Source organism: Triticum dicoccoides, chromosome 1A (assembly GCF_002162155.2).
Source record: "Triticum dicoccoides isolate Atlit2015 ecotype Zavitan chromosome 1A, WEW_v2.0, whole genome shotgun sequence".
NCBI classification, from domain to species: domain Eukaryota; kingdom Viridiplantae; phylum Streptophyta; class Magnoliopsida; order Poales; family Poaceae; genus Triticum; species Triticum dicoccoides.
The window spans coordinates 92768256-92779878 of record NC_041380.1 but is presented as its reverse complement, the minus strand read 5'-3'; the positions used below and the strand labels follow the sequence as shown (position 1 = coordinate 92779878).

The window sequence follows — 11623 nt, the reverse complement described above, 5'->3', positions numbered from 1 at the left end:
ATGAGATATCGCATTAAGCCCTCCAACTCCCTAGCAATATCATGTTTACATTATTCATAGGTACTAAAAAAAATTCAGTATAAATGGTGGGTGCCTCGGTGGTGATACTGAATCAAGAGATACATTTTCAAATGAGAAATGTGCGGTAACTCTTTAACTGAAATGTTCATGTTACCCAGTATGGTTTGGAAATGAGTCGAAAGAGTGCATTTTTTCAGTATAGGATTGTATGGAACTGAATCATTCTCTTTTGAATAATGCATTTTTATGACGAATTGTCCAATGTTGTTAATGTGCAATAGAAGCATTTTCAAGATTTCAAGAAATAACACTCTGGAATTGCAAAAAACAATGGTGCTCTGCTATTTTTATTCAAACGAGCTATTCTATTTCCTTTCTTCACTTAGATCAACATAGATCATTTTCAAGCAAGAGAATTATAATAGTGCAAGCTCTAGATTGCTGCTTATAATTCAAAATACTCTTTGTTGTCTTGATAAAGTAGTTGTTCACTTGCAGGATGTGGGGTGTGGGGTTACGGTTGGAAGGGATAAACCTTGCTGGTTATCACCAAGCATTTGAAGAAAATGGTGCCAATGGAGAGTGTCTTGAAAGCATCTTCATGTTTACAACCGAACAGACTTATCAGGTTTTGTTATATGAAACAGAGAGATTGTACCACACGTTGTAAAATGTTGATCCACATTACATGTTGGCCCTTACTATGTTTTACGACATATCAAATTCACCACATACACCAATTTGCCCAACAGTTTCCTCCAATGACAACGAGGAAGATAGAGGGAAGGAAAACGAGGAAGATAGGAGGGAAGGAAGGGGGCGCTAGGGTCGCCACTCATGTCACTCGAGCAAGGGACATGGGGGCCTTTTCTTTCTCGAGAACAAACTTCCATGACTGACACGTCTGCCTTATCTTTTTTGAGCACGAACCTCCACAAATAGCCTCACAAATCTGGTTGTAATATTTATGTAGACGTGCGTTGCACGTGCATGGTTACTAGTTTCCTCAAAAATAGATCAGGGGAAAAAAGATTAACCACACGAGGAGCCACACACGACTGTAACACATATAGGCGGCTCCCACCAACCACGGCGACGGCGGCAGCGGCCACGGAGGAGGGCGGCGGATCAGCGGCGCCGGCGATGGCGTCCGTGGCGGCGGTGGAGGGCGCGGCCGCGGCGCTCCGGTCGGTGCTGTCGCGCGCGCAGCAGGCGGCGGCGCGGGCGGGGCGCGCGCCGGAGTCGGTGCGCGTGGTGGCCGTGAGCAAGACGAAGCCCGTGGGCGTCATCCGCGGCGTGTACGACGCCGGCCACCGCTGCTTCGGCGAGAACTACGTCCAGGAGCTCATCGACAAGGCCCCCCAGGTTGTACCCCCAGCTGAGAAGCTCGAAATTTTTATCCCCCTTTCTGGCCGCGTGAATGAACTGCTGATTTGGAACGTGAATGGAGAACAAGTCGCTTAGTGATTTCATTCCAGAGTTATCACCTATGTTCAGTTAGCATTTGAGCTGGGGTTTCAATAGGTGCTCATTATTCGTACGCCCTGTACACCACAGATGAATTAGGCCATGCCAGAAAACATATGAATTGATGAGCAATAGGAATTTTGCCAACTGGTTAAATTCAATGTAGATATTCTATTGGAATCCTGTACTATGTGATCCGTGGGAGAAATTCTAAGGTTTATGGTCCTAAAAAACAAATAACCACCTTTGGAGGAGAATTTATAAGGATTGAAATCCTACAAAATTCCTGTGATTCAAATAGGCCCCAAATATATAAAGACCATCCGAATGTCCATGTTCGCTTTGTTTGCTATCCTCTGTCAATGTTACGCAGGAAGCTTGGTTCGCACCCGCTATCTTCTGGCAATGTTATGCAGGAAGCTTGGTTCGCACCAGAGGGTACAAACATATCCCGTATAGAGGTGTATGCCGAACATCAGACATTACTTCATATAACCAACCAATATTCGAAGATTTGGCCATATTTTCCCAGCAATTGAAAGTTTTCCACTCTTAATGATTTCGGAAATATTCCAAACAGTTAAATTGCTATACTTGCATGGTAGTGCAGGGCTTGAGAACTATGTTTCATAGTCCGTAAAATCAGTGACCTAATTCTTTTCAGTCATTGAGTTGTCTGAGCAAGTGTTCTTCTTGTTGCAGCTTCCAGAGGATATTGAGTGGCACTTCATTGGGAACCTGCAGAGCAACAAAGCCAAAGCCCTGCTAGGTTAGTGTCTTCATTCTTGTTTGGATATTCTGGCAGATACAAGTCTTCTTAACTTTCGATTTTCAGTTGCTTAGGTTTGCCGCTCTTAAATAGTTATATATTACTCACACCACTTATTTTTATCTTGCCCTGTATGATTTGTCCTAAATAAGGTTTTAGATAGGTAACATATGCAATAAATTAGGAGTATTTACAGAATAATGTGGCTTGGTGTTGACAAATGCTTGAGTCTGGTGTCTTGGCTCAAGAGATGGTTAAGTACTAGTTACTTTATTCTAGAATAATTGGCTGGTTTCGTTTCGTATTGCGGTGTGCGATCTCTGTTTGTAAACTGTTTCTTCATTAATGAATGACAGAGCTCATGTTTCATCTATAAAAAGTTAGAGATATTCCTATTTTACTTAGTATATGTGTTCACTTCTGTACACAAGTTCATACCTGATATCTTCTCTACTTTATTGCTCACTATTGAGCTAATTTTATTCTTCTTAACCTACAGCTGGTGTACCAAGTCTTGACATGGTTGAGAGCGTAGACGACGAGAAGGTATATGAACAGTTTATGTTGTCTTGTGGTTTATTCGACTGCAATTTTGTTCTAGTTTATGTTGCCTTCTTAAGGGTATATTTTTGCCTAGTCAAGAAAAAGTATGTTTTCCAGGCTTAGCTTTATTCTTATCGTATTTTCCATAATAATATTTTATTGCGCCACTAGGCCTTGAAATGTGTTGGCATCTTTCTGGGTTTTTTTTCTCTCAATAAAAATGCAAAGCTTGTCTCTCTCCATTCATCTTGTTGCAAGACCAGATTCTCGATTGTGCATCTGCAACGAGGTTGAATCTAATATTTGTTTCTTTTTTCAGATCGCAAATCGTCTTGATCGGGTGGTAGCTGATTTGGGGAGAAAACCTCTTAAGGTCTTGGTCCAAGTTAACACAAGTGGAGAAGAATGTGGGTACTCTAGTTCTCTTCTTTAATACAGTTGTGAACATGCTGGCTTGATACGCAATTTCTCAATATGAGAACCTGTGTCTTTAGTTCTGAGCACTGGTACGCAGCACATTGTTTGTAGCTACTGTTAGGTGTTTGTTAGTAATGAGCTTTGCTAGATGACGGCATATTATACCTGTCCGAGGATTGCTAGGCTGAAGATATGTGGTCCTCAGACCCTGTTACTATTTTGCAGCAAAATTTGGAGTAGATCCCTCAGGGTGTGTGGGATTAGCAAAACATGTCAAGTCAAGCTGCCCAAATCTTGTATTTTCTGGTTTGATGACAATTGGAATGCTTGATTACTCCTCAACTCCAGAGAATTTCAAGGTATATTCTGAAGCACAAACTTAATTGGACTGATATGCTTCATAGGGCTAATTTGTGCTGCTTGCTGAATGCTTAGGCATTGACTAGTTGCCGGAAGGAGGTATGCGATGAACTTGGAATACCAGAAGAGCAGTGCGAGCTGTCAATGGGCATGTCTGCTGATTTTGAGCAGGCGGTAAGGAACATGTTACAAGAAGATAACTCAGAGATATACAAACTGAATATAATGTCTAATGACATGTACTTTTATTTTGTGTGCGTTTATGCAGATTGAAATGGGCAGCACAAATGTCAGGGTTGGATCAACCATATTTGGTGCAAGAGAATACCCAAAGAAGAACTAGGATAATTACAGGGTTTTATTGTGAGACCGTGCATCTAACAGCTGCAGTATTGGTGGTAAATAAATATCTATTTCCACCGATATTTACACTTCGATGTTTTACGCAAGTGCCATAAATAAGGATATTGTTTTGTCACGTGTCTCCTATTATTAGACATTCAGAGAGCACTGGAATTCCAACTTCCCGATTCATCAGTAGCTTCCCAATAATGTCCACATTAAAATCCCTTATGTCAGTCGACGTTTGTGATCAGCCAGAAATCCTGATATTGTATTTGTCCGTGATGTTTCTTGGTAGCCTAAAAGTAATGAACAAATCCTTTGATTTCCATCATTATATAACTTCTTTTTGTAACGCATCTTTTGCATAAGGTACCAAACCACTTCAGAGCATCTCTATCACATCCCCAATACTTACCCCCCAAAAACAACTTATTGGGAGGCTCCCAAGAAAATTCTGTTTATTAGGAGGCTGTGAACTAGCGGATCATCTAAACTTAATTTCTTTTGCTAGTTCACACCCCCTTTTGCATGAAATATGAATCTCAACTATATTTTCATATCATTGTAGAAAAAAGAAAAGGACAAGGAAAAAGAGATAAAAGTAACCTTTGGCCATTTCGCCGAACACCCTGCGACACCGGCCATGGACACCGCGGGGGGAGGCGTAGAGGGAGCCTCGCCGACGCTCAAGTCCAAGGCAACAATAGTCGGGAGGTGGCAGTTGCCAGAGCAACAATAGTTTTATGATTAGCAACGTTTGACGTATCTTTTAGTCAACTGTTACCCGTGCTTGCTTTAGCGTAGCAATTCGTCTAGCAAATCATGTACATCTGTTATTATTTCTCTATGGTCACTGGCATTTCATGGTTCCCGGAGAATTCATACACTTGGGAGAAAAGCATTTTCTCACAGCCATTTTCTAATATCCCATTCCTTCCCTTTCATAAGATGCCAAGCCGTAAGGTGTATAAGGTTCGACGTGCTACAAGGTCATCAGGTGCAGGTGCACATGAGGTCTCTTTGATCTCTCGAGTGTTACACTTCCTGAAGCCCCAACCCTGTACTTTGTGAACCCAAGGCCAGGGCTAGGGATGGAGAGGGTGCCCGCAGTGTTTGTTGACGGGCCCACCACTAAGTGAAATGTTTGTTGACGGGCCCACCACTAAGTGAAATCTTCTATGCTTAGAAACGAAACTGTTGACGAGAGTCGATGTTCCCCCTCTGCCGTAGCTGGTGTTGCTTGGGCAGATTTTTGTCTCATCACAAGGGGGGAAAATGACACTGAATCATCTTTGCAGACTAGCAACACATTATGGATATGAAGACAGATATGATAAATAGTGAAATTCACTCTTCGATTACAAATATTAGTTTGACAGATCTCTAATTGACGCGAGATGAAAGATTGTACGGCTCAAATTTATCGACTAAAACTACAGGGCCTGCTGCTGACTTGCAGTAGGGAACAAGCTCATCAAATAAAACCCCTATCTTAACCTGCGGCTGACTGGCGGTTTAGGAGGAATTCTCATCAGTTTAGGAGGAATTGTCATCAATATGATTCGACCATTCTTTCTCCTACGATTCTGGAAACTTGGTTGTGTGGCCTCCACTACCATGAATTGGAACTTGGAACACTTTCGATAGGATAATGCACGAAGCGGAGCAGACGAAGAAGGGTATTTGGTTGTTCTCGAGCTTTGTTAACCTGCAAGCTTACAATAGATAATGCAAAAATTTCACATGGTCGCATCCTAATGCCCTCACAGCCATGCACCGTTTGATTTGTTTAAACACCAAGTCACATTGCTTGAATTTGATCCCCATTAATAAGCACTAGTGCTCAAAGTTGTCCCAAGAGTGAGCTTTTCAGTGTGGAGTTACTCGTCATGATCTAGAATTCTCTGTGACATGTATAGTGGCTCATCACTGGCTGTTGGCCTGATCTCCTACCACTACAATATATATGCATATGTGGAGGCTTATGTGTGGTTTGGTGGGGTAAATGGAGTAAGCAAATCTTAATTTCAGTTATTGCAAAGTTAAATAAGCATCCAAAACTAGTACTACCTCTCTCTCAGTTTACAGGGCGTGCACGTACCCCTAGATCGTCAATTTGACCAACCTAATACAAGTCGTATATTACAAAAAATATACCAACATAAACTTTAGAGTTTTTACTTTCAAAAGGTATAATTTTTGTGTTATATAGTTTATATTAGGGTGATAAAATTGGCAACCTAGATATACGCGTAAGACTTGTAAACTGAAACGGAGGTAGTACAATGAAGCCTTGTCATTCCAGTCACAGGAAGATTGATGGGAAAGTGTGCAAAAAGGAAAAGAATTATCTAAGAGTAGGGATGAAAATGGAGTGGAAACTTTCCGTTTTTCCGGAGAAAAAATGGAAACGGAGAGGAAATATGAAAACGGAAACGGAAATTTGCAAAACGAAAGTGGAAATGGATATTTTTTTATGCGGAAACGGAAACAAAAACGGAACGATGTTTTCCGGTGGAACATGCATGGAAATGGAACTTTCCGTTTCCGTGAATATGGAATTTCTGTTTTTACTATAAACCTATAGCTGCTTTGTAGCCCAAACACCAAAGAGAACACAATGACACAATTAGTAGAATGGATCTAAGACCCAACTTCTACTACCACACATGTACTCAGCTTGACCCTATACATAATTGTCCGGTACTACTACAATACTACGCAAAGTTGCTAACATAATGAGATTATTTTGTAGCCATGTTAACAACTCATTAAATTTGTTTATTTTTGTGTGTATTTCTCTATGATTCAAGGGGTTTTTAAGTTCCGGTCAATGCCTATTTCTGTTTCCGTATCCGCTTTGTATTTGCTCCGTGTCCGTTTCCGGTAGTATCTGTTTTCGTATTCATTTCCGGGGTTTCTGTATTCGTTTCCATTTCTACAAAAAAATATGAAAACAAATATGATAGTACTCAGTTCCGTCCGTTTCCACTCTGTTTTCATCCCTATCTGAGAGGCACAGCACAAGGTGATCTCTAGAAATAGTGATCTCCCATCGTTATTGGATACGGATATATCAGGAGAAGTGGGCAAGGATATGGAAGTATGCGCTAGTTGACTCCTCCCACTTAACAAAATATCAGAACCTCTTAAAATTTTATTGTCAGCACTCTTTTTTTTTCTTACCAGCTCACTCTTTTTTCCTTTTCTTTTTTCTCTTTTGGCTCTAGATTGCCAATACTCCTTTTTCCTCTTTTTAATAAGTATTTTCTTAGAGTTGCCGACAAGATCTGGATGGATGGCTCTGTTTATAAAGGACAGTGGGGAGTATTCAATGCATGCTGAGCGGCATAAATGAAATCTCTCAATGAACTTTATGGAGAGCAGTATGCAAACTCTAGGTTAAAAATGGCACGCCGCCGCCGAAAAAGATCCTCAAGCTCCTCGAAAAAATTGCGATCCCCATTCACCAACTTCTGGTGCTCGCGCCGCCGAAAAAGATCCTCAAACTCCTCGAGAAAATCCAGCGAGGATTCCTTTGGGCTGGCCGCGCCGAGGCGAACGGCGGCAACTGTCACGTCAACTGGCAGCGCGTCTGCCGCCCGACCCGGCTTGGAGGACACGGGGTGCACGACCTGGAGCGCACGGGCTTGGCCTTGCGCACTAGATGGCTGTGGTTCGCCCGCACGGACGACACCAGGGCATGGGTCTGACCTCGACCTCCAATTCACTGCTGTGGAGCCCGCTTTTTTCTTCGCATCCACCACCATGCTCCTCGGCGACAGCCAGCGCGCGCTGTTCTGGGAGGACCGTTGGCTCAACGGGCGCGCCATCTCGGAGCTTGCGCCACAGCTGCACGCCCTCATCCCCAAACATCGCCGCAAGAGCAGGACGGTGGCGGACGGACTGCATGCACACCAATGGGCTTCGGACATTCAGGGCAGCCTTGGCATCCGCGAGATTGGCCAATACCTGCTCACTTGGCAGGCGATCGAGCACACCACTCTCACTGCCGAGCCGGATCGCCTGCTCTAGAAGTGGAGCGCGGCAGGTACCTACACAGCCCAGTCCGCCTACCTCGCCACCTTCCATGGCTCGACCTCTTGCCCTGCTTGGAAGCTTACCTGGAAGAGCTGGGCGCCCCCGCGTGTGAGATTCTTCCACTGGCTTGCCCAGTTAGGATGTTGCTGGACGGCCGACCGCTTTGCTCGTCGCGGACTGCCGCACCCCCCTCGCTGCCCGCTTTGCGACCAAGCGCCTGAATCAATCCAACGCCTAATGCTAGAATGCCCCTTCTCCAAGCAAGTATGGCAAGAGATACTGTCCTGGCTGCGCTTGACATGCAGCGTGCCCTCCACCGAGGGATCTCTATCAGAATGGTGGAGCTCGGCGCGGCGAAACACACCGCAACCCATGAAGAAAGGCCTTGCCACCGCAACCCTGCTGATCCCTTGGATGACCTGGAAGCATCGCAACGACTGCGTGTTCAACGGCGCAACCCCGTCGACCAATACCCTGACCGCCCGGATCAAAGACGAAGCCAAACTCTGGGCAACGGCTGGAGCCCGTGGCCTGCATGCCATTCTCCCTCAAACCTGGGACGTACACTGATTCATGCCTGTAATGATTCCTCCTAGGAGGCTGTAACGAACTCTCTTTCTTTTCAGTACAAAGAAACGCAAGCCTTTTGCATTTTCTCAAAAAAAAAAACTGTGAGGGCTAGAATGTGACCAAATAAATTATATGCACGATCCAAGGTAAACTAGCATTTGCATAAACCGAGAAAATTTTGTACTTTCCTTGCCCCAGCATCCTTTCAGCAACTACATGTCCACGTTCTGGTCTTCAGTTATTTCGTAACCTGCGTTGGTACAACATAATTTATGTTTTAGTATGAGGGCCTCTGACAATCTAGTAATCTGCATTTTGTACATGATACCCAGACCTGACTCTGACTTCAGGAACTAGCATTAAAATTTATTTTTACAGTTTATCCTAGAGTCCTCTGGTTTCAAATCAACAAGATATTCCTAAAAAAAAACGATACTAGAAAAGAGCAATTACCTTTGGGGAGATTGAGTGGGAAAGTTTTTTTTGGGGGGGAGGAGGGGAAATGGAAGCCTTTCTATTGACTCTTCACGAAGTATCTAGTTATACAAAACACCAAAGGGGGAAGCACATTGCGTTGAGAATCATTTGGCCATTGTGCTGATATCTTTCAAGTAGCAAAATTGCATCCTTGATCGGGCATTCACCAACATGCAAATCACGCAATGGCAATGCAGCTCTGAGAATTTCAGGTTCAAGACAAATGGCAGATTCATACAGCTTCCTTGCCTGCAAAGAAGGAAAATATATTTATAGCTTCCAAAGGGCTAGTATTGGTAGAAAGCATACCAAATAAATAGTGAGACTTCCTTTGCAGAAAGCTTACCTTGCACATCACCGAGATGTCAACAAATTTGAGATCCATTGCAGACTGGTCCATAATCTCCATTGCTTCGTGTGCAGTAGGGAATAATGCAAAAGTGTTAGATTTTTTCCGAAAAGGAGGTTGTACCCTCAGCCTCTGCGTCAATTGATGCACACAGCCCGAGAAGTGCTAGATAAGCACGAACCATACCTGAGAATATATTATGTTAGGATCAATTTACAAAGCAGCAAATGATTTTAGCATGCATTTCTTTGGCAGGAATTCCAAGGCTCCAAGTCTATACTAGTTCATTTACCTTCTCAAAGTTCCTGACAGATTCATCTCTCCTGCCCATGATGGTTTCAGGCTTGGATAAAAAGCGTAAAAATCAGGATGAACACCTGGAGAAAAGTAACTAGATCAACCACGGCAAAGTGGGAAGATGAACTATATACTGCAGAAAAGAAGCAAAATTAAAGAAATATATAAACAAGGAAACACAAGATAAAATCTTAATGCTTAGACTTTACCAAGTACTACTACATACAGAAAGGAACAAAACAACATGAAGCTTGAAGAAAGACACAAGACTTCCCATGGGGTTGAGAAAAATCAATGGCAAGGGTATTGGAGACAAGAACAAACAAGGATGTATATGTTACCTTGGTTTGAATTAGTCGATAATATGGCTTTAGATTGGCTTCCATTTACTTTCTGTATTGCTGTTTGAACTCCTTGTTGCCACAACTCTTTCAGTGAACTGGGGATGTCTCTCCTTGGGCAGCTGACTACATGGGCTCCACACATACCCATGATCCTTAGTCTCTCAAAGTTGGTATGCCTGTGCAGCCCTGCTGGGAGGCATTGCAGTTTGGTAAGTTTGCACACGTGCAGTTGGGTAGCATCTAAACAGAAGACTAGGCAGAAGTGAATTCTGATTGCGAGCTTGCCGATAGGGAACAAGAAATGCAAATTTGTGAAATAACCTTATTAGGTGTGATAATGGAGATGATCCTCTTGGACTGGGAACAAGACACATTTCTGACAATGTTTCCTGGACCTGGGAAAGGGGATGCCAAAGTTAATAAAGGTAATTGCTAAATATGTATCAAAACGGGAAGGAAGAAAAATGGAACTTATAGCTCAAAATGGATCATGAACAGTGACGTCAACTAGTACTACAGAAAGTTTTGGTGAGTTCAGTAACTTACCAAATGGTAAGTTGGTAATACTAGCATTCACATCTGTTGGAATACAAAAGTGTACCCCAGTCTGCATGGCATTTTTTAGGAAAATCAGTACGATTTGAAAATGTAAATGAAAAATGAGATGTGATAGCTAAAGACCATGTTGTGTCCTAGTATCTCAAAATTAGGGTCGATTCAGGAACTTACTAAGGAGTGTGAACCTCACAGTAACATCAGCAGCAATCGGCATGCGAGCCTGCCAACTAGAGCACCAAGTCTTCAGAAGTCACGACAGAAGTGTAAACATGAAGTATTTAGAGGGCTAAGAGAACAAGCATAAAAACACCTGCACAAAAGGAAAAATAAATGGTGAATACATGACCAAAACAAAGACACTCTGCAATGCCAGTAACCGAGGATTACATGATTTCCTCAAATATTTCTTTGTGGGGGATAAAGTTCCATTTTGAACGTACTTACCAGATTTATGTACTGGAAGAGGACACCACAAAGGAGACCCTCTTGCGTGCAAACAGTGCATGGATGGAGAGAGTCCTACAAGGCTAGAAGAATTTACAACCCCAAGAAGCCCTGCACAGTAGATCGAAGCACACACTGTTCAAAATATAATATAACAAAGGAAGTGACTTGTGTGAAGGAGAAGCATGGATTGTGGTGGGAATTGAAGACACGGTAAAAAAATAAGGAAGTGCTTGTTACCTTGGATTGGTCTATAGTCTGATTATTGGGATGGTACCCAATAACCGTCTGCATTGTTGTGCTAGCTCGGCGTTTTCATAATGTCTGACATGTAACTCCTGCAGCGAGCTGGGGAAGCCATTCTTGGGCAGCGACCGGATGGCTGGACACGAAATGATATCTAGTCTCTTGAGGTTGGTAAGCTTGTGCAGCCCTGCTGGGAGACACCGCAGCTTGATGCACTCGCTGAGAGATAACAACTGCAGAGAACTGGGGAGGACATCATTGCGCATCGACCGGATGCCTATTCTCCAGAAACTTAATCTCCTGAGGTTGGTGAGCTTGTTTAGACACGCTGGGAGGCAGCACAGCTCGCCGCAACACAAAATTTCGAGCTCCTGG

General features: G+C 43.2%; 1 protein-coding gene across 1 annotated transcript; it reads left to right on the top strand.

Moving 5' to 3' along the window:
• Window positions 1–1094: 1094 nt before the first annotated feature.
• On the top strand, window positions 1095–4248 carry LOC119364926 (pyridoxal phosphate homeostasis protein-like). The gene is made up of 7 exons (XM_037630504.1): window positions 1095–1386; window positions 2191–2257; window positions 2757–2803; window positions 3120–3207; window positions 3443–3576; window positions 3653–3751; window positions 3846–4248. The coding sequence occupies exons 1-7, from the start codon at window positions 1165–1167 to the stop codon at window positions 3918–3920; spliced, it is 732 nt and encodes a 243-aa protein (XP_037486401.1). The 5' UTR covers window positions 1095–1164; the 3' UTR covers window positions 3921–4248.
• The last annotated feature ends 7375 nt before the right edge of the window (window positions 4249–11623 follow it).